Source organism: Melospiza melodia, chromosome 2 (genome assembly GCF_035770615.1).
Source record: "Melospiza melodia melodia isolate bMelMel2 chromosome 2, bMelMel2.pri, whole genome shotgun sequence".
NCBI lineage: Eukaryota > Metazoa > Chordata > Aves > Passeriformes > Passerellidae > Melospiza > Melospiza melodia.
The window spans coordinates 122317310-122342533 of NC_086195.1; the positions used below are offsets into that span (position 1 = coordinate 122317310).

Here is a 25224-nt window from a genome sequence, read left to right on the forward strand (position 1 = left end):
AATATTCCAGATACCCACTATATAAGTTGTTACATTTCCTTGAGACTGATGGGTTTCTGGCATGCTCCCTATTGTCTTGCTACATGGTGGAGAGCTTTCCTGCAGCTTAATTTGAAGCACTGCTGTTATCCTCTAGTTAGATATTGTGAGGAAACATATTGGGCAGATAAACACTTAGAAAAATATTTGTTTTTAAATTTCTATGGCCTATGAACTTTCCCTGATAGAGTCAGTCACCTTAACATCCAAACCAGTGAAGGCAAAAGCAGATTAAAAAGTATTTTGTGCAGCTAAAATAGAGTTTGCAAAGGCTTACAAACACACAGTAATATGAACAGAAGTTTACTCCTTTAGGTCATAAAAGATTTTCTCCCCATTTATATCATCAGATGAGCTGGTAAATATTTCACAGCTTTCCTCCCTGAGAGCTCCATTGCTTAAGCCAGCCCTGATACTGAAAACAGGGAAGAAGCAGTATGAGAATCCTTTCTTTCCTCAAATTAGTGTTGAAACCAAGAGGGAAGAAAGCTAACCCATCTACTGCAAAAAAGTCCAAGCTTTCCACTTGGAAAAGAGTTATGGTTCTGTGAGTCTGGATCACAGCTCTTGTTTACCATTTAAGAAGTCAAAACATGCCTTCCCACATTTTTTCAAACTCACAATCAAGTGGACAGTCCTTTCACACTCATTTGGAAATTGTTCAAACTTCAAGTTGAAGTTTCTTGTTACATTGCATTTTTATTATTCCTATTAAATGTATGTTTACTTAAACTAGAATGTAAATAAAGTTAATGAATGTGGATCTTGAACAAAAGCAGATATGGGATAAGCAATCACTGAATACCCTACTGTATTGAGGAGTGAATAAAAGCAAGCTTGTGGGAACCAAAATGTAGGAGATGAAGGCAAGCACAGGGGAAAAAGGTTCTGAAAACTATGGACAAGGAAACAATTCCAGGGAAACTTCACCCTGGAAAATTAAATTTCTGCTTGAATAAGTTTAGCTTTAACACCAGACTAAACAGTAAGAACTGTATAGAGCTTCTACACAAACCTGAAGGAAGATACTATTGTTTGAACCAAAAAAATGATATCCTGGCACAGTGGAAGGGATAGCTGATCAGACCAGAAAAAAAGTAAACACTTAGAATCATAGAATCAAAGAATGGTTTGGCTTGGAAGGAATCTTAAAGATCATCTGTTTCCAGGTTCAGCTTACATGGTGAAGTGCAAATAGAGCTCTGCTCTAAAAAGAGAAGGTGAGAAACTTCAGGTGGTGGAACAAAGGAATGGTGGCAGCAGACACTCACACTGCCTGTTCTGGTGAGTACCAGACAGATGTGACAGTGCCTGGACTCACTTCACGAGTGAGGTGATGGATTGCCAGGGACTGGTATCTCTTGTGTGACAGTTTCCCAGAGCAGGCATGATAGAGCCTGGCATGCCCTGGGTGCAATGGGGTGCACAGGTACAATCTGTTTCATTGAATGCATGAAATGCCTCCGTTTCCACCAGGCTGCCGAACGGGCATCAGTTCTGCTCTGCAGCAAAGCCGGGCGCTTTCTTTCCAAGGTCAGCCCAGGTAAGGCTTGCCATGAGCCCCGAGGGCAGCCTGGGCGAAAACAACGCTGAAGTCAGCTCGCCAGCCCAGGGGATCACAGCCGGAACGGGAGCTAAACCCAGGAGTGACGGCCACACTCCGGGCTGATGCCCGAGAAAACGGGCTTAGCCAAGCTGCGGGGAGATGCCTCGCAGGGGGTCACACAGGAGGCTGCCGTGACGACCAGCTCACCCTGTGCCAGGTGCCGCACACCCTCGGGGCTCCGCAGGACTCCGCAGGGCTGCCCGGCTCCCGGCTGCCATTCACCGCCCGCGACCCTTTCCGCCGAGCCCGGCCGGGCCGGGCCGGGAATTGTCGGGGGCGTTCCAGGGGCGGGCCGGGGGCGGTCTGGGGCCGGTCCCGGGGCGGTCCGGGGGCGGTGGCCGTGGCTCCCGGGCGAGGTGGGGAGTGCTGCCCGCCCGCCCTGGTATTGGAGCGGGCAGGGGCAGCCGGCGGAGAGCGCAGGGAGGTGAGGAAGGGCGGTGGGCGCTGTGGGGACAGTCCCTGAGCTGGGCTGGGCTCGGCTTCCAGTGCCGCCTGCGTGGCGGGGAGGAGAAGGGAGGAGAGGGGAGGGAGGCTGGGTGGGCTGAGGGGTGCAGGCTGGGGCCGGCCGGGCTTTTCCTTCCCGCGTGTCTCCTGCCGCACCGGGGCCTGTTTGCCTTCCTTGGTTGTGTGGGGAGCGGGACTGGGGGTTCCCCCGGGCCGGCGCCCCCAGGGCGGTCGGGGTGCCCTGGCCAGGTGAGGTGCCCTGGCCGGGTGAGGTGCAGTGCTGATGGCTTCCAGAAAACCAGCTCCAAGCCCCTGGGTTTGTTGCTTTCAGCTGTGTTTTGAGGCCGTGTATATTTCTGCGGGGTGTGTTGCTGCAGTCTCCCAATCTCTGCTGGTTTCTCAGCTTTTATGGCCCCAAATAGCTTCCGTGGAAGTAATTTTTTCTTTTGCTGTTGTGTCTGCTTCCTCGTTGTGTGTCACATTGTACGAGCTCAGGTAGGAAGTGCGATGGACAAGTGAAGGCTGTAGGAGTGCTAACGCTGCCACATTTTTTAAAGTACTTGTAACAGGAAGCGGGATAATGCTTGCCGCAAATCCTCTTGACCTGCTAAAACACCACAAAAACTATTTCTGTATTTATTTATTGCAAAATGATGATCAGACGGGGGCTCTGTATTAACTGCTTGTGTGACAAGAGCAAGATTTTGGGTGAGAGAGATGGCTGTGTCCAAGCCAGGAAGGAGCTGCTGCTCTGGCAGTCCCGGAGCTGTGCTGGTCACAGCCTCGATGGTGCCTGACAGCAGCTTGGGGAGCCACAGCTTGGCAGGAGAGATCCACTAAAAGTTACCGGGCTGAATCAGGGCTCTGGTGTGCTTCCAGCAGCAGCAGCTCTTAGGTTTATACGATTTTCTTCAGGGACCCGAGAAAGCTGCAGGATGTGTTTGTTTTTATTTTTCAGAAATGCAGCACCATCCGCTTAATTGAATTGGACCATTTGTACATGTTTAGATCCTTAAAAAAACAGGCTAAAAGGTCTTGCACAAAAGTTGCAGAAAAGTATTTTAGAATGCAGAATCCTTAATTCAGATATTTTAATTCACATATTTTATGAGAAATGAGACGCCTATTGCTTATTTCTTGGTATTATAGGTTTCCCCCTCTCCTCCTGAGATTAAGACATTATTTTTTTAATACTTTGCATCACTGTTTTTGATAAATATAATTTTGTCTGTATGAGCTATTCAGGTTCTTTTAAATGCCTCCTAACAGTGTTACTGGATACTTAATTACTTAATTTTGATTTACATAAAAAATGTGTCACATTAAAATTCTCATTGCTTCATATTGACAGGTATCAGGAGTTAAAATGACATAGAAAAGTGTTCAAGGTATGGACTATGAAATTAACTCCTTCCACTTGATACTGAAAGAAGGTACTGTTTTCAATTTATTTGAATATTGATAAGGCTGCCTTTTTCTCTGGGCTTTGGATACACTCGTTGTCTCCAGTTTGAAGAACTACACTTTCTTCAAGTTCAGGTTTAGAACAATTAATGCTGTCTCAAAGTTGAAGTGGAATTTAGCTTGCAAAGACCTAACTCTTGCAGGCTTCTTTGACTGCATTTTGATGTAGCTTCACCAGAATGCCTTGAATAATGGGATTGTCTTAAAGATACAAGTTTTCTGCAGTTTGCAAGATTGTCTGCAAAGGAGACGCAAGAACTAAAGTTTGTGGTCATTGTGTCAATGTCCCAATACCCTTATTATAATGCTAATTATTATCTTGCCCTAAATTTAAGTATTTGTTTCCTTTTAGTTGTTGAACCTATCTTACATGATTGCTTGACAGATGTGTAACATTGTGTTGTTTTTGGCAGAAGCTTCTTCTCTGGAAGATACTTGCTAGAATTCTTGGTCAGTCTCTACTGCAAGTTTTGTTGCTCTTTTAAGTCATCACTCTAATGTACAGAGGCATGCTCTTGCTTTTACATTTAGGATGTCTGTAGAAAATTTAGTTTTGTATGTGTATGCTGCTGTCTAAATGACATGTTTTGTAAAATGTTTTTTCCCTTTCTCTGCTTTTTACAGGTAAACTGAAACTCCAAAAGTGATGACCTGCTCATTGGCAAGTTACAGGAAAAGCAAGGCAACTAAATAAGCACTGTGGTATGAGGATTTAGTCAGATAAACTGTCCAAAAGGGCTATTTACCTGGAGGCTGTTATATTAAATTATTGAGTTCTGCACTGTGTGACCCTCACTAATACCCCATCACTTCTGCATATGAAATGCTTCAAAAGAAGGAACTGCTGTGGCTTATTTGTGACTGAAGTGAATTACATTGGATATAAAAGTAAGTCACAGCTTACTTTTTCATGGAATAACTTATCTGCTTCCTGCCATTTGTGGCTGGGTAGAAGGCAAATATTAACTAGGACCTGTGCAATAAATGTTTTGCAATGGACTGCTACATGTGAAACCATCTTGCTTTAGAGTGAGAGGCAGCAGCATGCAAAACAATCAAAAGCTGAGGAAAGGCAAGGCCACTGAATGTAGATCTTAGCTTACAATGACTGCCAGAAGGGGAAGGATTTAATTGTTTGTCACCTGGTTGACAGTAGAAAGCTTGGGGAGTTCTCTGATGACACCTTACCAAAAAAATACTGGTGCATCTCAGAGGGAAGCAGGGCTTGATTAAGGTTCGGAGTTTCATAGAAGCCACTTGTGGGCTATGAGGGCAGTGGTTGTGTGTCCAGTCATGTCTTTGTTGGAGAAAACTGAAAAAAAGACCTGAGGTGTGAATTGAAACTACAATTTAAGGACACTTTTTTTTTGTGTCTGACCGCAGCAATTCATATTAGCTGTGGTTTCCACAGACATTTGGCTTTAGATGCCAGTTTTGAGTGGCAGATGACAATGAAGTTAGAGTATGCTTGTCCTTCTGCAAAGAACTGCAAGTCACTGTTCTTAAAAGCTACCTCAGCTGTATAAGAGCAGTTCAAAGAAGGAAACCTTGTACATCTCTGTGATTGTGACTCCTGAAAGCATTTGGAAATAAGAGTAAATTAATCAAGCTTGTTTTTAAGTTATGCAGTATAGTTTAAATCACTATGCCAGCATAATTTTTCTTTGCTTGAGGTTTTTTTTTTGTTGTTTTTTTTTGGTTTTTTTTTTTTTGTTTAACTATGCTGGTAAAAGACTATTACACTTATGCAAGAGTTATTCTATTGGGATAGTTCTAGTTCCAGGAAAAGTTCTAGTAGAAAGCTGAAAACTGAGCAGCTGTTTTTGAAGGCCAAGAGTTGCTGTAGTTGAAATCTTCAGTAACTGGGGCTAAATTACCAAATCCATGTTTTCCCTCCCCAAGATGACTAATGCTTCTTCTGATTTTTTTTTTTTTCTTAAGGAGTAATGCAGGGTGCAGAGGGCAGGGCAGCTTGAGCACTCTTACCACACCAATGGAAAAAACGTCTGGTTTGCAGCAAAATATGACATCAATATTTTTGCTCATTGGTCATCTCATTGTACTGGTACCTCTCTTCAGTGCTGGTAGGTTAAATGCGTTGTTGAAATTGCCATTTTAAAAAAGAAAATCTGCATGAGATGAGTTGTGTGTATTTAGTAGGAAAGAGTTACTGAGAGCAAGTAGTGAGTTTGGGGTTTGTTTTTGCTTTAGCATACTGACAATAGCTGGATGCCTCTGCTGGGTTCACATTTCACTGGGGATGTCATGGACAAATGGAGATAATTTTTTTTTTTACTTTAGAGCTCCGAGGCTTTGATTAGCCTCTCCATGTTTCTTATGAGGAAATCCCAAAGTGATTAACTTCCTTGACCTAAGGTTAACTATAGAGTGCCTTCTTCATGAGACATTCTGTGTGTCCAGTCCTGAAAGCAGTAAGACTGAGTTTTCTTTACAATTAAATTAGTAATATTTATAATGATAGGTATAGTATTTCAGTAAAGTTTAAAACTACATAAGTTAATTATGCTTGTCTTGCTACTCTTGGTATAAGCAGTCTAATACTAATGTGTCTGAATTAGATTGAACTATAAGGAGACCTACTTGGAAGTCTTTAAATGGGAAGGCAGTGATATTTGAAAGATTAGTGAAGATTTTATTTATTTTGAAATTGAATATGTTAACTTTGTATCTGTACAGCCATTGAGCAAGATTTGTAAAATCAGTTCAACCAGATGTTTTGCAGTTGCATAAAAATTCAGTGTTGGACATAAAATCACAGAATGCTTTGGGTTGGAAGGGTCCTTAAAGATGATCAGTCACCAGTCCAACCCCCCTGCCATGAGCAGGGACACCTTTCACTAGACCAGGTTGCTCAAAGTCCCATTCAGCCTGGCCTTGAACATTTCCAGGGATGGGGCATCCACAGCTTCTCTAGACAAATGCATGAAGAAGCTTGAAAGTTTTACAGTCTGCTTTGTAGCCAAATGGTTAGCTCAGTTTGTGTTACAGTAATATTCTCCATTAAGTTTTTGTTTGCATGTTTGGCCTCTTGATAACTTCTTGTAATATCTGTCCTTTTTCTCTGATTTTTTTTTGGCTGGTGTTAAAAGAAATGCTTGCTAAGCTGCATGATTGTGTCCTACCAACTTGTTACACAGGCATAGTTATAAAATCTATGTTTACATTGGCCTTTTCTGTGATGTTTTGAATAATGGGCCTTTTGGTTAAAAGTGAAAATGTAGGAAGGAAATAATACATTATAGTCAAGACTTACTAATCTAAATACTTTTTCTCTCCAAATTTTTTTCCCTGCTTTGTTTTGGCCCCACAGTCCTAGTGGCAGAACACTCTCATGAGCTCTGCACTGCTGCTGTTTGCATTGTGCTTTACATAGGTAGTATTTACTTTAAGAATCTGGCAATTCTGCAAAAGTACTAGCATGGTAAAATACAAGGACATGACAGGTAAGTTGGGAAGCTTGGAGTTGCCTGATGAATCCCATGGATCTTCTTACACTCTGTTTTGCAATGAGGCTGTTTGACTTGCATGTGCCTGTTGCTGGCTACTACAAAGAGGGAAGTTGTGCCTTAAGCTTGTAAAAAATGTGATCATGTTCTCAACCAGAAGGTGGTAAACAAACAAAAAATAGCCTTGTGATGTTTTAATGGTAAATTGTTACAGAAAGTTTTTCTATTTCTGTGTAACTTGGAATGGGTATTAATACTTCCTAAATATAAAAGAATAGAAATTAAAAGTACTGATCTTTTTAAATTTTTTTCTTTTTTTTTTTTTTTTTTAACAGAAGGGTGCGTTATTTGTGATTACTTTGTGCTTGTTGGAGAGCCTATAGCTATTACTTGTCCAATAATTACATTGCCAGTGCTTCGCTCTGATTACAATTTGACATGGTATAAAAATGGGAGTGCTACAGCAGTGACCACAGAGAGAGATGCCAGGATCCACCAGCGAGAGGGCTTGCTTTGGTTTATTCCTGCTGTGCTGGAAGATTCTGGACTTTATGAATGCAATATAAGGTAAGGAAGGAAACAAGTGGATTGCTAGTGTTTGCAAGTGTGATAATTAATTTGTGAAACTTGAATGTACAAAACTTCTTGTTTTAGGTAAAATGCTTGGATCAGTTGAAAGCGCTGTTTTCACCATGCCTTTAGTTTCTGCATGCTGCCTGTGTTTCTCTGCTATTCCATGCATTTAGTACTACAAAAGTGGTTCATACAGAAGACTCTCTTTATCTTAAAGCATGACAGTACTAAAAATGGTCTGTGGGGGTGGTTGGTTGCTTTGTTTGTTTTGGATGAAGTGTAAGGTCACAGGAAAATGCCTTAACCTCTTTGGCTTTTCCTGTGTTCAAATTGCTGTTTATACTGACAGAACAGAAGAACGCTGGTTTCTTTGTAGGACAAGGCTAAATGTAGGAATGTTCTAAGAGGAGCAAACAGTGCATTTTATCACCACACAGACTTTCTGGAGAGCCTAGCAACTTTTTGGAAGTCTTACTAGAAACCCACAAGTTAAAAGGCTGAAAACAGTTTTTATGATTTATTTTAAAATATTGCAATTACTAGTCAAAAATGAGAATACATTAAAAGAGCAAAGCAGTGTGTTAGACAGCTTTAGAGACTGAAAATAATGTGTCTCTAGTACTACTCAAATAATCTGAGTGAATAGAGAACTAAAAAGGAATAGATTCTTTGAAAAGTATCTATATCTAGCTTTTTTAGTACTTTAAAGCTCTGGGTAGATCAATCTAGCCAAGCACTGGACTTCACTACTGAATTAGGTCATCAAATCTTTTTTGCAATGGCTGAAATTCAATGTGTGCTGAACAGGAAATTAAGTTTGGGAAGACATACATGAAATGTTCCTTTCCTCACAGTGTTGCCACAACACACTGAGAATAGCCAATACAGACTTTTCAGGTGGCCTTAAATTTGATTTAGGAGTGTGTAGTTACGTGTACTGGTGTGCATAGAGTTGTGCTGGAGGAGTTTGGGTTGTGAATGATCAGCAAAAACTTCCAATGTCGCAGGCACGTTCCTTCACTGGAGTTTACCGGGAAAACCAAAATTGGAAGTCAGAAGACATGTAATTCATTCAAAGCTACTCAGCTGCATAATTTTAATTTAGCCTTTCCTGCTATAGTTTTAGTTACTTGAGGTATGAGATCTGTTCCTGTGGGCACCTCATGTCTTTGGCTTACGTAATATCAGTAAAACAAAAAACTTGCGAAGGTTCAGTCATATTAACTGTAAGCAACATTTTGTGCATCAGACATTTAAGCCTTAACTGCAGCTCTGAGAAGTCCTGAGGTCCCCTCTCATGCGTCCAGAGCAAATTCCATTTCTGCTCACAACACAAACTCAGAGCTTATTCCTATCTTTTCACCTGGAACAGAGGCTGAGAGGCTGAGGATGGTGTTTACAAACTAAGGGAATATAGCAGTAGTGTTATAGAGGAAAGGCTGGTAGAGATGCTGAAGTTCCTCTCCCTGACTTGCTAGAAATAATACACTGTTAATTACATCACTTGTCTGTTGTTCTAATTACAGGAGCCTTAACCACTCTAACAAAAAAACTATAAACTTAACAGTTTTTAAGAACGATAATGGATTGTGTTTTAATGGAAAAATGAAGTTTGAACAAAAAGTGACGAGCACGAATATTGGAAAGATTATATGCCCTGATCTAGAACAATTTAAAAATGAAGAGAATAATCAGCCTGAAGTACATTGGTATAAGGTAACTGAGCATGTATATTTCATATATAAAGATACAAAATGTATTATTTAAAATGTCTTATGAAATTACTGTCAAAAGCAGCTTTTGGAAGGGAGGGTTTATTTTCTCTACAGTTTGAGTACGGCATAAGTGTGAATAAGATTTGTGCAATTCTGGTTTATCCTTTGTTTATTTTATGTAGATAATAAGTTTTAAAACTTGTATGTTTCTGTAAATAAAAGGCTTTGCATAATTATTTCAGTTTCTCAGAATATTAGGCATTGTTGACCATGCTGTGGTATTCTTATGCTGCTTACTTTGGTTCTGTGAAAATGCTCTGTAGACTGTGCAAGCTTGAAAACATGTATTTTATCTGTTTTAAGGTAAAAATCTAAACAGTTCAACTCCTAATTTGATGCTGGTATTAAAACAGCTACATGGGCCTATACAGGTTGAATAACCTATGTGGAGCACCTATATATCTTTTGAGGTGAAGAGATTCTCCACTGCTTGCAGGTCAAGGAGGAGAAGAAAGCTTTTTTTCCCAGAGTTTGCATTGCCACAGAAATGGGGATATACCCAAACAGCACGAGGCACTGCTACAGCAGCTCTTTCATCACAGAGAAGTAGGGGTGGAGGCATGTGTTCTCATAAACTCTGCTGCATGTGTAATAACTTCTACTGCACCTGAGATAGAAAACTGTCAAGCTGTGAACTAAAGCACAGAGTTTTAAAACTTAAAGGGTTGGCTGCTGTGATTTTTTTGAAAGTGCAAATGAGCAAGGTGTTATCAGACTTTGTTAGACTGGAATAATGCTTGGAAAAGAATCCACATTATGGCTTTCAAAGAACTCAGTGTTTGCCAAATATTTTAATGATCAGTAGAGTACAGTAAATGCTTTGTCAGATTTTTTTAGTTCCCTTTAAGTCACAGGTACCTTTGGTGTGTTTAGGAGTGTAAACCTGGATTTCTTGAAGACAAGCGACTTCTTTTGGCAGAGGGTGAAAATGCTGTCTTGATTCGTAATGTGACTGTGCAAGACAGAGGAAACTACACATGCCAGATGGTGTACACATATATGGGAAAACAATTTAATGTTTCAAGAACCATAAGTCTGGAGGTTAAAGGTGAGTGCATGAGGTTATTCTCTTTTTGGCTCTGCTGTAAACATCTGTATGCAGGCATAAGATATTTGGCAAGCTACTTTTCAGCTCTGTGAAATTAGAGTTGCAAGTCTTCTTTAATTTATTCCTGAACATAAAATTGAAAGGCAGTGTGGCATGTTGCTACCCTTGAGCTTTGCTTTTGAGGAAGAATTGTCATGGGGAAATGAGTAATGCAGGGTTAGGAATGAGAATTAGAAGAAAGCAGTGGTTCCTGGGGTGGAGGTATTGCTTTTGCCAAAACAAATACTGCACCATTAAAGTAAATAAACTTAAAAATAGAAGATTTTTTTCCTGAGACTATCACAGCAAATGACCTGCTTGAAGCCCTGTTGGTAAACTTGCTTCTCCGTTGATGGGAAAGGAGATGTGATAAGCTGTATAAATAATAAAAAAGTTAATAAATATTCCTCTGGAAGGGGTTGGCTTACAGTTGGCACTTGGTTGAGCTTTTCTGCTGTCACTCTGTCAGTGGTGTAATTTATTGCACTTACCATTGTGATTATGTCTTTGTGGGCAATGCTGCTGGTGACCTGACTTGTAACATGATAAAAGTCCTATCAGAATAGTTGTCTGGAGAGACAGGTCCATCTTTTTAGGTTAAACCAAAATTCTGACTTTATATAGGAGATATAAGAACTGTGAGTTGTTTGCAACAAATCTGTACATCTGCAGAATGATACAATTCCAGCCCAGTTTAAGTATGTGTTTTTTTAAAACTTTTATTTAAAAAAATATTCATCTTATCCAGGAAGTAATTGATACAACCCTTTTCCTCTTCCTTATCCATCTCTGAAGAAGTTAACTGCGTTTTTTTGTTTTGTCTTTGTTTGTTGGTTTTGTGCTACTTTCATGTCTGCTGCCAGTAAATTTGAGATTTTTTTTAAAGCATTTTAAAGTTGGATTTTTTTTCTGTTACCTTGGAAGCTAAAATAGAGTAACTTGGAGAGAGTAGAGCAAATATCTTATAAGACATTTGTGTTGTAAATTTGAAACTTGTAGTAAGTATGGCACTACAATAATACCAAATAATAAAACCAAACCCAGTGTAAAACCAAAACTATTGTCAGTTGAACTAAGTTGTGGATCTTTTCCTGCCTGAAGTTTTTATTTTTCTTTATTTTGGTTAGAAAAACCACTGCAGATGCAACCAGAGTTTATTTATCCAAGGAACAATACAATTGCAGTAGAACTTGGTAAGTAGTGACTATTTAAGAGATCATTAACTTTAATGAAACAAATAAACTCCTGATCTTTTTGAAAAGATATGTGAACAGTTCCACAGACTTGAGCAAGACTGGGAGATAAGTATGTGGATTGAGAATATCTGGAAGATAGAGGATAGATAATAGAACGTGCTTCCCACAAATAATTTGTGGGGGGAGGTAACTGTGCCTAAGATTGGAGTCTCTTGACTCCAATCTTAGGAGTTGTGCAGGATGCATTTATTTATTTTCTGTTATTTCCATCTATCCTTTTTACCATTTCTCAGTGTTTGTGTCTTGATGTATCCTCAGTATCTGTGGAAAAATGGCTTATGTCCATGTAGCACGTTAGGATGGTTAGCAGTTGACCCATTCAGTAGCTCATTTTCTTCCTGTATGTTTACTGTCTCCCTTCCCTCTCCACAAACTGGATTTTATTCCTTGTTTTAGGGTAATACAGATTTTGGATACTGATGTTTTGTCAAACAGTGAGCTGCTAGTTGATGCATATCCCAGGTACTGTTTATCTTGGAAATTTATTAAATAAGATATTCTGGGTATAAAGAATAACTTCCTCACAGAGAGGACAGCTGGGCAGTGCAGCAGGCTGCCCAGAAAAAGTTGTGATGTCTGTATTTAGAGGTTTTAGAGCCTGATTGAATAAGTCTCTGAGCAGCCTGATCTGACCTCAGAATCAGACCATACTTTGAGCAGGAAATTGGATTCCTGCTCAAAGTTCCTCGCTTTCAACCTCAATTGTTCTGTAATTCTCTGGGCCAAATATATGGTGTTGCAGTCTTTTCCCAAGCAAAGTTGCATGTGTTTAAAGTGCACCACATATCAGACAGTTGTGTTCCACTGACAAAGTCCAGAAGAATGAGATGGGAGCTGCTTAAACTGTATTTTTAAAATCATTTGTACCAAAGGGGGCAGTTTCAAACAAAGTATTTTATTTAAAAGGGCATTAACTGATTTTGGAGAAGTGTGATTGGCTATTTACTAGAATTTTTTAGCACAGGAAACAGTTTTGTAATCATTTGAGGAATTAGATCTTTAGAGAAGCTCTGAGCAAAGGTTGCATTTGGACTCTAACACCACATGGGAGGTCAGGCCAGAGCATTGTGGTATATTTATATTTTTATGTGCATCACCCTCACATAACACATCTACTTTTGCTGTTGCTTTTTCTGACATTGAGCCTGTAAATTGTGTGCAGCAATTGTTGTTTTCTCTTATTAAAGCTTCATGTTTCTTTTTGTGTCATGTGAAACATTTTTGTTTATCCCAAATTCTAACTTTCAGTATATATGGTGTTAAATTGGACTGCACTGAAACACTAGTGGGTTTTGTGTGTGTGTGTTTAAGGTTGTTTGGGAGTTTTAGTGGTTTTTTTGTTCTGTTCTTTTCTTTTTGGCCTCAATAGCTTATGAAAAATAAAGACTTATTCTGAAGTGCCAGGTTTTGGTGAGGATTGGTATATTTTGATCAGAACTGTGATTGTGCTTTAACAGAAATTATGTTCTTGCAAAGTCCAGAAGGCTTTGTTTTAAACAGTGAGAATATTCAGGATCTGATACCATAAGTATTGCTTTAAAAGCTTACAGTCCTGTGGTTTTCAGATGGTTATTTAATTCTGTTGAAATAATCTAGAATCACTCAGCAGCTCTTTCTTTTCTGATAATTGTATCTTCTCTGTCTTCGTTACAAAAAATACATGCCTGAAAAACTTTCAGTTCTTTCACTGTTAAGGGGATTTGTTCACCAGATTTTTGATGAAACAGGGAGACTTTCCATAGTAATTATTTTACCTCACACAACCCTGATTTTTGTGTGAAAACTTGACTTTTTCTTTGTAACTGTAACTATGGAAAAAATGAAGTAATGTTACAGTCAGACTTCCCTGTACTGTATCTCCCACTCATGAAAGTATCATGTAAGTCTTATCCCCAGTTTTGGCTGGTAGTTATCTCATTTAATTCAGAAAATTTCTTAGTGATGCAGCCTCTACTCAGGAGGAGTGTGATCTGCAGGCTCTTAAATTTACTGAAGGCAGTGTTAGGGGTTTTTTTCAATGCTTGATAGCATTTCCTGAGCAATTTATTAGTCCAGGGGCTGGCTGTGACACTCAGCCTGAGTCATTAAGACTGTGTTATAGGACAACTTGTTTAGACTCCCTATTGTAGACTTTGGTCCATATTTGTTACAGCTTGGACACAGCATTAATTAAAAGTTGTGCCGGTGTATTGTTAGGTGCTTTGGACCACCTAGGATGAGCAAACCTTGATTGCTTTACAGACATTAGAGTAATAGCCATAGATGAGACTAAAAGGAGACTCCAGTCACAAAGTGGGTTTATTTGGATTACTGAGATCTACAAACAATTCCCTGTTACACGAACACATCAGGGGGACACTTCTTAAAGGAATTTGAGATTTGGTTTTGTTTGTTTTAAAATGACATTGCCATTCAAATATTCAGTATTGTCTGTCCAGTACCTTCAATGAGGTACTGAGGGAAAAAATAAAACCACCTATTGCATGTCTGGCTGTGGGGCAGAATCTCTAAGCAGCTGCATGAGCACTTGTATGGAAACAGCTATATGATTTTTGAATGAGAAGTGGCAGAAGGTGGTGTAGAAACTTAACTACATTCATGAATGTGTGAACATGGAATGCTTGAGGGGATTTTTTTGAATAATTTTGCAGGGCACTAAACGACATCTTAAAAAAATTAATTGTTGTAGAAGGACATGAGGGAAGAGATCAGGGAGAATCTCTGATTTCTGTGTGAACTCTTGTTCCAGTAACTGCTTTCCATGTGAGCTAAAGGTTTATTCCATACTTTTGTTAGAGACCATCCCTTGGTGGAAGCATCTAGATCTGATGCGGTTCTAGGAAATGAAAGACTAAGATCTTTACATAGGCCAGCTGAGAGAGCCCACCTTCTGCTATCAAATCCTAACTTCCATGAGTAAAATACAGAAGGAAAGGAATCCAAGAAAGCTGCTTGCCTTCCTGTACATGGAGCTCGCTGAGGTACATTGGCAATAAATACATTTTGCAAATTGGCTTGCTTAATACTGAGGTGTTCTGTAAGATCTGGACTCTTGGTGGCAAAGGAGCTGAGTGACAGGTGAGCTTGCTCTGGAGGTAAAGTGTGATAATATTCAGAAACCATCCCAGTGGACAGTGCTGGGCAAAAGATCCTGATTCGATGTGAAGATATGCAAGGTCACTAAGAATGGGATTCAGCTCCCAGATTATTGAAGTGAAGGGGAGACGACCATCCTTTAATGCATCGAACTCCGATTTATTGATCGATCAGTCACTTTAAATAACAGTGCTAATTAACTTCATGCATATTCCAAAATCCAGGTTCACAATAGGCTAACAGAGAAAACTCTAACCACTCTTTCTGTTTTACGATACCTACAACTGTTTATTAAAAACAGAACCAGTGTTCCCACTGTGATATGAAAGGTTCCCAAAACTTCCATATCTGTTCCCAGGGTGCCATCTTTTCCCAGAGAGGGTGTTTTGCTTGTTATGGGAAGACTGTCTGAGAACCTTATTGTTTATAAAGTGATGCATGAGAGAGCCTAATTGTTTATAGAAATCAAGCCTGGGAACTGCTTTTGGAACTGCTTTGCAACTACCTTTTACTGTTCTCTCAACTGTATGCCTTCATGGCCTTTTTCTTTAAGCCATGCTTGAACTAAACTCTCCACACCAGATGTAGGTTGTCTGCACATGGGTATGTGCATATGATCCAAGGTCCTTAACTCAGGCCAGTATCAGCAGGAGCTCCATTCAGTTGCCCACACAAAGAGTGCTGTTTTGGGTGGTCTGGCTACTCTAGCAGTGCGGTTTTCTTGAAGATTTGGAGTCCTGTCTGACAACTCCATATGGATACCTTGGATGCTGGAGAGCATCTCAAATGTGAGATGCTCTCAGATGCACATGCAACTGATTCGAGCCAGTGGAGTCTGGAGAGTCATTCAGTTAAGGTATCTACTTTAATGTGAGTGGACTTCAGCAGAGATGAACTCTGTTACTAGCTTAGACACCTAGCTTGTATGTAGATGTGAATATTCAGACACTTACATTTAGGGTGGAATTTATATCCAGATTGTAGACACCCAAATTTGAATTACAAATGGATGAGTTTTAAGGACTTTACTTTTCATAAAGTAAGTAGGTTTCTTTTATATCCCTCCTTTTCCCAACTATTCCCTCATCACTTGATTCTGCTCCTATTACAAGACTTTCAGTTTCTGTGTTTACATTTGTTTTTTTGTAGGCTCTCATGTAGTTATGGAGTGTAACGTATCAAGTGGCATAAATGGCTTGATTCCATTCTGGCAAGTTAATGATGAGGATGTTGATATCTTTGATGAAACCTACAGGGAACAGTTTTATGAGTAAGTATCCTTATACATTGAATTTGTAGTGCATATGTAGGTGAAGTAATCTGCAGTAATGTGCAGGGAATTCAATATCAAGTTGAATACTAGTCAAATGCCACTAGTCATTGAAAGGCTGATTAGAAGTCTGTATCAAACACAAGTATGTTCTTATTGCTTGGTTTTAAAAATAACATTTTATTATAAATACTGTGTCTGATACAAATAGAATGAAACAATCATGTAGATTTTTATAATACTATCGTGAAATACAATTTTGTAATACTTAGTTATGTATTTTTTCCTTATGTGATTTTTTTAATAGTACCTTAAAGCCTGTCCTCTTATCATTAATCTGGGAAGGATATATTGTTCCAAAATAAAAAGTCACCCAACTTACTTTTATTTGTGAAAATGGTCCTTTTTAAAGTACAGACACAGCTGCTAATCTTCAAGAGCACAAGGCAGAAACTCTTGTTGCAAGACATTTAGGTTCCAATGTTTGACTACCCTGAAGTAAAAAAGTGTTCAGGTGGAATTTCAGATGGGGAAGTCATTCAATTTGTGTTCATAGCCTCTTGTCCAGTCAGTGGGCACTACTGAAAGGAGCCTGGCTTCCTCTTCTCCACTCCTTCCTCCCATCAGGTATTGACTCACGTTGATGAGTTCCATCCCCTGCCCCCAAACCTTCTCTTCTCCAGGCTGAGCAGTCCCTGCTCGCTTGTATGACAGATGCTCCAATTCCTTATCTGTCACATCACTGAACATGACTTGCTCCAGCAAATCCATTCATCTCTTGTACTAGGCAGCCCAAAACTGGCCCTACACTCCAGGTGTGACCTCACCAGTGCTGAAAATCACTGAAGGATCATTTCCCTTAACCTGCTGGCAGTGTATTTCCTAATGCAGTCCAGGATGCCTGGGATCTGGTTATTCCTGCTCATATGAAGGATTTGCATTTTGCTTTGAACTTCATGAGGTTTTTTTTTTTCATTTGTCCATCCTGTCATGGTTCCTCTGGATGCTGGCTGTTGTATCAGACATCCCTCTGAGTTTTGTGTCACCTGCAAAACTGCTAATGGCGCACTCTGTCCATCTTGGGGGGGAAACTCAACAAACTCAACCCAAAAAAAACCTGAAACAAACTAATCCCAGTATGTTTTTAGTTCATGAAATTGTTAGTTACAGAAGTATATTTACTGTGCTTCACTAGCTTCTTAGTTTTATAAAGATAAAAAAATTAATGTCTTTGTATTTGTGGATAGATGAATCTGTCTCATATTCAGCATAGATATGCAGCTATGTACAGATGTTTTCCTTGTACCTTTTCTTATGACAGAGAGGGCTTGCCTCATGGACTTGCTGTATCTGGAACAAAATTTAACATTTCAAAAGTGACATTAAAGGACTATGCTCATAAATTCTTCTGCCACTTCATATATGGTTCTCAACAATTTACAGCCTACATCAAATTAGAATACCCAGGTAAGAGATCTCTTCTTGATAAAATGGTGATCATTGACTTACTTGTCAGTTAGTTTAACCATGCCCTACTTAGAATTAAAGCTGTATGATATACTTTTATGCAAAACAGGCAGTGCATCTCAGTACCTTTCTTTGTGAATTTTTTTCTCATATTCTTAGCAAAATGAAAGAAAACAGTGCTTTTGATTTGCTTTGTCTTCTCTCATTCAGTATTTTGGGACTGGAAGTGAATATGAGCTCTAATTTGTTACATGACTATAATTTCTTCTGATAAAGATTATCAGGGTAGGATTTAACTTCAGAAATTCTTTAATGCATTGACTAAAACATGCAGTTTGTGGGGGGTGTTTTAAGGACAGTAAATGGGTAGGCTCACTGACAGGTCATTGAAGGCAGAGACAATGGAATGCTAGTTGGTCTGGGGAGATTAGGTCAGGAAAGCACCTCCCCACCTTTCCGATTTCCTTGCTTTGCAACTGATAGAATTTTGTACAAGAATTCTCATTCTGCTGCTGTGCTGGGTTATATGTCAATATTTTATTTTGGTGTTTCAGCTGAAGAGGAGCCTCATTTATCATTTTTTCTCTGAAAGATAAAAGCAGGCTTATCAGATAACAATAATGTCAGAAAGGATAAATTCAATAGTTTGTCCTGTTCTTTCACTCTTTTTAAAACAGAAGTATTTTAATGATTAAACAATTTTGTACAATCCCTGTCTTTCCCTGGTTCTAGCTTATAGTTGTATTTGTTTTCTTTCCTATTCTGTGCTGCTGCAGCTCGAAACATCCAGGGGTACTTAATTGGAGGAGGAGTTTCCTTGGTATTTTTAGTGTTTTTTACTCTCTTTATCTACAAGATCTTCAAAATTGATATTGTGCTTTGGTATCGGGACTCCTGCCATCCTTTCCTGGGGGAAAAAGGTATGTTTATGTAACAGTGCTGAGTGTTGTTTTGAGCTCCCACCTTTACTTGCAAAGCAGTGAGTTACTCTCATGGATCATGATTGGTCTTCCTTGGGGTTTTTGAAAGGATAATACTATTTTTAGGATGTTTAGAATTAATTCAGATGACAAAAGCTGGGAAAAAAAAATCAGCAACTTCCCAGGAATCCAGAACTATCATTTCTTTTCCTGAAGACCCACCCTAGTGGTTTGAATACTGCTCTGACAGCAATTTTCAGATCACTTTTAATTACTGTTGTTACAGAAAGCAATAATACATTAGAAGTGTTACGTGTTTTTTATTTTCTATAGATGAAACAGGGAAAATATAACTTGGTGTTGTTTTCTGTTTAAAGCCACTTTTGATTATTTTACTTTCTGGAAATTTTGCTTTCCTGGCATTCAAAAATGTTGATAAGGGTGTTGTCTATGAGAGTATGCTGAAGTATGGGTAATTTCCAGCCATCTGAGAGGAGATACTTTCTGTTTCTCTAGCCATGTATCTTGTGGAGGTATTGATATTCCCTTAGATTTACTTCAAAGTCTTTTAAATTATGTCTTTCTGAAAAGTTTGATCAAAAATATCCAAAACAATTCAGATCTTGAAATTTGACACTTAATTTGTTTTTGTTGTCATGTCTAAGTGGTTGCTGTGGTTGAAACTCCAGGTTGCAACACCACCTATGAGTATGATGGCAAATGGAATTTTAAGTATCAGTTTTACCACTGGGTCCACTGTTTTTCAAATAATTCAGTGATGACTTTTTTATTTTGGGTTCAAAAGAGAAAGTTTCAACCTGATTTTTCAGGTCTCTTTTGCCTATTCAGATTCAGTATCCTGAATTCTATAAGGCCTGATCCTACAAATATTTCAGGCTTTGTATAATCCTATATGCTTAGCTAATATAGCAGGATTAGGACCTAAAACAGTGATTCAGGTAAGGGAAACCCCCCCAGAGTTTAGAGATGTTGCTTGTTTGCTTGCTTGCTCTTGTATCTTTAGAATTTATTTTTATGGAAGTTCTATTGTTCACTCCTTAGTTTCAGATGAGAAGATCTATGATGCTTATGTTCTGTATCCAAAGAACAGAGCAAGCTGCTTGTATTCATCAGATATTTTTGCCCTGAAGATACTGCCAGAGGTCTTAGAAAGGCAGTGTGGATATAAGCTCTTCATACTTGGGAGAGATGATTTACCAGGAGAAGGTAAGTTAGCTGATGACAAATTTGACTTTTCTTGTTAACCTGGAAATAGCAGTCAGATGGGAATATAAATCTCTCTCATCATCAAATGAACTTTTTTTTTTTTTTACAGTTGAAGGATTTTGGTAGTGGTTTGAGAAGGAAGGGTTCCCTGAGAAGTAGAATCTAAAGTGCTGCTTAAATTTTTCATCTTGAAAAAAATGCAGTAGTCTGTTCTCAGGGTTTAGCCATGGGGTTTTTGTGTGATATTTACCATATTTCACTGTTTGTGACTTAACTGACTGGAATGCCATTGATGGGGGGAATCTTTTTTTTCTCTTCCACTTACTGGAACGAAACCAGTTGAGCACATCAGAAACAGATTGTTTAAGGTAAAAAGCTCCTGTGGTTCTGGAACTTGGGTCTTTTTTTGCATTTGTACCTATGATGGTAATAAAATGGCATTAGAAAGATAGTTGGTAGCTCTTCTCTGTTCCTGCAAAACAAGGATATAGACATCTAGACTCTGATGAGGTCAGATTGTATTGCATTGGCCAGATTTCTATGGTAGGCCAACCCAAGGTAACTGCTTGCATGTTCATATCCTCTCCCTATTTTGATGTAAAGTGTGTCAGCTTAAATATCAAACAGTTGATGAATCAGCTGCAGAATACTGGTAACAGAAAATAGAAATGTAAAACCTTAATTTTGCACAACCTTTTTCTCTACAGCTGTGATCAGCGTTGCTGATGAAAAAATCCGTCAAAGTAGGAGAGTGATAATTGTCTTGGTACCAGAGCCCTCCTGTTACAGCATTCTGGAAGATGAGTCTGAAAAGCAGCTAGCCATGCATAGTGCTCTTATCCAAGATGGCATTAAAGTAATTCTCATTGAACTTGAAAAAATACAAGATTATGCAACCATGCCAGAATCCATCAGATATGTTAAGCAAAAGCACGGGGTTATCCGATGGAAAGGGGACTTTTCAGAAAGGTCCCACTCAGCAAGAACCAGGTTTTGGAAGAAAGTGCGCTACCAGATGCCATCCAGAAAAAGTGGCTCTTTATCACAATTGCATTTGTTAACAAAAGACTTGAATGTTCCTTAAATAACAAATGAGAAATGACACTTAATGACTGATTCAGTTCACACAGTTGGTGACGGATTCACTGAAGGTCTCATGTATCTGTTTTGTGCAATCTCATCTAGATTTACTGGAGTGAAGGTACTACAGTTTCATCTACAGATGTGAATTTTTTTTACTTCTGGCTGGATCAACAGAACACTGTGAAATATCATCAGTAGCACGTGTAGGAAGTACACAATTACTTTTACAAGAATGATTTTGTGAAATTCCCTTGTATTAAAAAATGAAAGGACAAAAAATTGTCAAAAACTTGAAGCCAATGAAGAAAATTTGATTTTTTTCCCCTGCAATTAAAGTTTCAATATGAAGGGAATTACACTAATTATTGTTGTGATATTACATAAGGTGCATGGCTGGTGCCAGTAAATGTTTGTTTCTTTTTTTTTTTTTTAATGAAATGACACAAACATTTTCTTTGTTACAAGTTTATTTGCCTTGTTCAGTTTGCGGAAAGATAAATCCCCATGTTACTGCATCAGTGTGTTATCATCCAGGAGAATTCACAGAATTCACATCCAGGAAAAAAGGTAAGAGAAATCCAGCCCTCTAAAAGTGCTGTAGAACCTGACAAAGCTTAAATACTCTTCCCTGATCTCTTTTACATGTGAAAGATCAGTGCCATTTTTAGTCAGTTGTCACATGCAGATATTGTAAAAATACCTTTGTAATCTGTATCGAGTCAAAAAATTAATCTCCAGGGACTTTTTCTTTCCAGTTAAATGGCTTAATATATTTATTTACCCAAGTGGAACAACTGGCTAATGACACAGAGTCTGTCATGGGAGGTACAGGATGATTGACTTCATCCACCTTACCTTAAGGACCATTTCAAGGGGCAGAAAGAGAGAGAGAGATGCCCCTGTGTTACTCCCTGCAGCTGCTTGCTTTTCTCCTTTCCCTCTGCTCTGATATGTAAGGAATCTGAGATGATTGTGTGCTGAGGGCTGCAATCACGACTTTCCAAACAAAAGGGAAAGGAAGTTGTGTAAAAGGTTGAATCGTCTCTCTTTCATGTTAAAATATTTTTAATAGTATTTTGTATGCCCGAAGTGTTAACTCTAAAGTTATGTTTGACTTGTAGGCAGTGATGTAGTTTGCAATGATTAGTTCTTTTTTTGGGGAAGGGAATTAATTTGAATAATTAGAAAAAATCATCAGACCTCTTTAATGCTATGTTTATATCTATTAATTTTATAGAAACAGGAGATGAGAGCCAAATTCCCCATGTAATTTCAGTCTGTCCTTGAACATTATGCTTTTAGGTTGTGAGATCTTGTTGTACAGGGAAGCCTCAGGAACTGACTGTTACTGCTGCTTGCGACTGAATTTTTGTGTCCTGTCAGCTTCTTTTTGCAGCACCTTTTGCTCTCCTCCCATTCAAACTCCAACCTATATTTTCTCTTGCAGCTTCTTTATCTTCAAACAAACAACTTGCTTTTGTGTCAAACTCCATCACTTTCCAAGCTCTGATTGAAGGCTCTTGCTAATACAGTATTGGGCAGAATTTTTCCCTCTGGTATCTCCACTTGTTTGTCTGAAAAAAATTTTGTTCTGCAACCTTCAGAATTCATCTATTCATTTACACACCTCAGTGTTGGCTTTTCTTCTTTCATGGCTCAAGCAATTTTCTTATGCCTCCATACTCAACCAAACAAAACTGCTCTGGCTGATAAGTGACAAAACCAGTGGAAGTAAGTTCTTTTCACAACTAAATTAAGTGTGTGCTGGAAACTAGAAACAGTGCATTTGAGAGACAGTGCCTTCTGAGCTTTGTGAGTTGTGTGTGTTTGGCAGAATAGAATAAGAATCTCTTAATTTCAAGAGGAAGGGGGGAAAGTGCATTTGAAATGTCAGACTAATTCAAACTGTTATGGTACTGAGGTGTTTTATTGATGAATGTCATGTATGTACAGACCTATGCAGATGCTTATAGTCTTCTCTCATTCTGTGTTTTAGTCACAAGAAAAGTGTTAAGGGATGATCAGTCCTAGTCACGAAGTGCCACATTTACTTAGCTGTTCATGCAGTCTGCCTTCTTAAATGGTGTGTGTTCTGTGGCAGCCTGTTGTAGGGTAAAAGAGCTTTGAGATCTGTCTGAAGCTGCTGAAAACCATCTGAAGAAGGCTAATTGTTACGGTTCACACTGATAGAAGAATCAAATAGGACAGAAACTCTATGGTTTGGTCACAAAACTCTTCTTTAAGAAGATCTCTGTATCAAATGTGAGGACCAGACACTGACATTATGGTATTTGTACTCTGAGAACTAGGATGTAACACTGACTTTGTGCTTTTGCCTTGACAGCTCAGTCATGCAGGCCAGCCAACAGAGTTCCAGCGACCTCAATCCTTCTAATTACCTCTGCTGACTGGAACAGATTGAAAGGAGAACTGCTACTTGTTATTCCCAACTCTAGGAATGGAAGGTTATTTTACTGAGCCAAAATAGTGGTTTTTAAAAAATACTTGTTCCTCTTGATATATTTATAAAAATAATGCTAAAGTTTTCATGTGTGTTATGTAAAAGCACTTTGAGGAAGAGTTCATTTTAAAATTGAATAAAGGCACTACATATTTTTTTCATACACACTGCTGTTTATTTTGCCCTCTTTCTCCACTAAAGCATACTGAGAATGGACAATGGCAAGCAGCAGCTGTGATTCAGTGGCTTAACAAGACAGCTATGACAGATCTTCATTCAGGCTGCTGCCGGTCCATCTGGCTGTGCTACAACACTAGCACAAACCACCTCACCCTACTGGACAAAGAGAGGCTGTGAGCTTGGCTTTGCTCTCTCTGGTACTCTCCTTGCAGCAAGGTGAAGCTAGAGCAGCCCCAAGGCTGCTGCATTGCTCTCTGGGACTGGCATGGTCCTCAACAGTGCCACACTGAGCAGCCTTTTGCTGCAGCTCCTCAGGAGCTGGGGAAATGCAGGAGGCCTCAAATGGGGGAAATGTCAATTGCTTCTCAGCAGCAGTGGGGAGGCAGCCTTCTCTGCTCAGCCCCTGGGGCAAGTGCTTACTCTCTCATCTGCTCAAGGAAAGCCAGACCCTTGTGCTGTAGGGGTTGGGATAACCCAGAAACCAATTGTATCCTGGGCTGCAATCAAAAGCAGCATGGCCAGCAGGGTGAGGGAGGTGATTCTGCCCCTCTGCTCTGGCGAGGCCTGACCTGGAGTGCTGCATCCAGCTCTGGGGTCTCCAACATTGATCTGGAGCAAGTCCAGAGAAGGCCACCAAGTTGGTCAGAGAGATGGAGCATTTCTCCTGTAAGGAAAGGTTGAGAGAGTTGGGATTGTTCAGCCTGGAAAAGAGAAAACTTTGGAGAGAACAAATAATGGTCTTCCAGGGCCTGAAAGGAACTTGCTCAAAAGATGGGGCAAGACTTTACAAGAACATGTAGTGACAGGACGAGGGGGAGTGGCTTCAAAGTGAAAGAGTGTAGGTTTAGATCAGATATCAGGGAAAAATTCTTTACTCTGAGGTAAGGGATTTGAATAGATTTCAGTGAAAGCTGTGGGTGCTCCATCCCTGGAAGTGTTCAAGGCCAGGTTAGATGGAGCTTTGAGCAACCTGGCATAGTTGATGGTATCCCTGCCTGTGGCAGGGGCTTTGGCACTAGACAGTCTTCAAGATCCCCTTGCAACCCAAACCATCTCTATGATTCTGTGAGTCTGAGTAGCCTGGCTGACTTGTCCTTGCCTCCCAACCTGAGTCTCACACAGGCTCATGCTGATTGCAGTGGCTCCAGTGCACAGATATGGAGCAGTGAAGAGGGGAGTGCTGTGCTCCTGCACTTGTCTCTTCTGCAGAGTGGTTTCACTGCAGGATTCAGATTTTCAGCAGGTATGATTGATTTGTCCCAAGTTATACCTCACCTTTTTTTTCCCCTTACGTCTGAAGTTTCTTACATCATAGAAAAAAAAGTAGTGAAACCAGAAAAATGAAGATGTGAGAGGGAGGGGAGGATGGAGGCAATTGTCATTATTCCTTTTTAGAAGATTACTTGTTTTGTGTTAGTACATCAGACAGCAGGGAATTTGATTTTAAATGCAATGCACTTCCCTAACCTTGTGCACTGATTTCACTAGAAGTTAATGATGAAACAGTATTTAGGAAATAAGGATGAAATAATGTAAATGTGACACACCAAAATGCTTACTCAGTGCTTTTGTCTTCATTACGTGACAAGCTGTAACAAAATAAGTTTAAATGTATTAGCACTTAGAAATACTGATGGCTTTTATTATCATATTATTTATTATTTTGACTGGCAAGCTTGAATATTGTGTGTCCTTATCAGTAGTGTTTCAGAGATGAGAAGGAATGCACTGCCCATTCACTGATACAGGGTGTAAGGCATTAATCTGACTGACTCTACCTAATTTTTAATTATGGGATTTATTTTATTA

General features: G+C 39.4%; 1 protein-coding gene across 4 annotated transcripts; it reads left to right on the forward strand.

The window, feature by feature from the left end:
* Positions 1-1765: 1765 nt before the first annotated feature.
* On the forward strand, positions 1766-23398 carry LOC134414761 (interleukin-1 receptor type 1-like). Of its 4 annotated transcripts, XM_063149815.1 has the most exons (15): positions 1985-2069; positions 3441-3522; positions 4178-4441; positions 5495-5637; positions 7356-7587; positions 9120-9309; positions 10242-10416; positions 11583-11648; positions 15957-16077; positions 17399-17544; positions 18321-18464; positions 19527-19691; positions 20399-21341; positions 22222-22505; positions 23119-23398. In XM_063149815.1, exons 4-13 carry the CDS (start codon positions 5547-5549, stop codon positions 20773-20775), a joined length of 1707 nt encoding a protein of 568 aa, XP_063005885.1. In that variant the 5' UTR covers positions 1985-2069; positions 3441-3522; positions 4178-4441; positions 5495-5546; the 3' UTR covers positions 20776-21341; positions 22222-22505; positions 23119-23398. The 4 variants fall into 4 exon arrangements, with proteins under 4 accessions (XP_063005887.1, XP_063005885.1, XP_063005884.1 ...); XM_063149817.1 differs by lacking the exons at positions 1985-2069; positions 22222-22505 and adding an exon at positions 1766-1802; XM_063149814.1 differs by lacking the exon at positions 22222-22505.
* The last annotated feature ends 1826 nt before the right edge of the window (positions 23399-25224 follow it).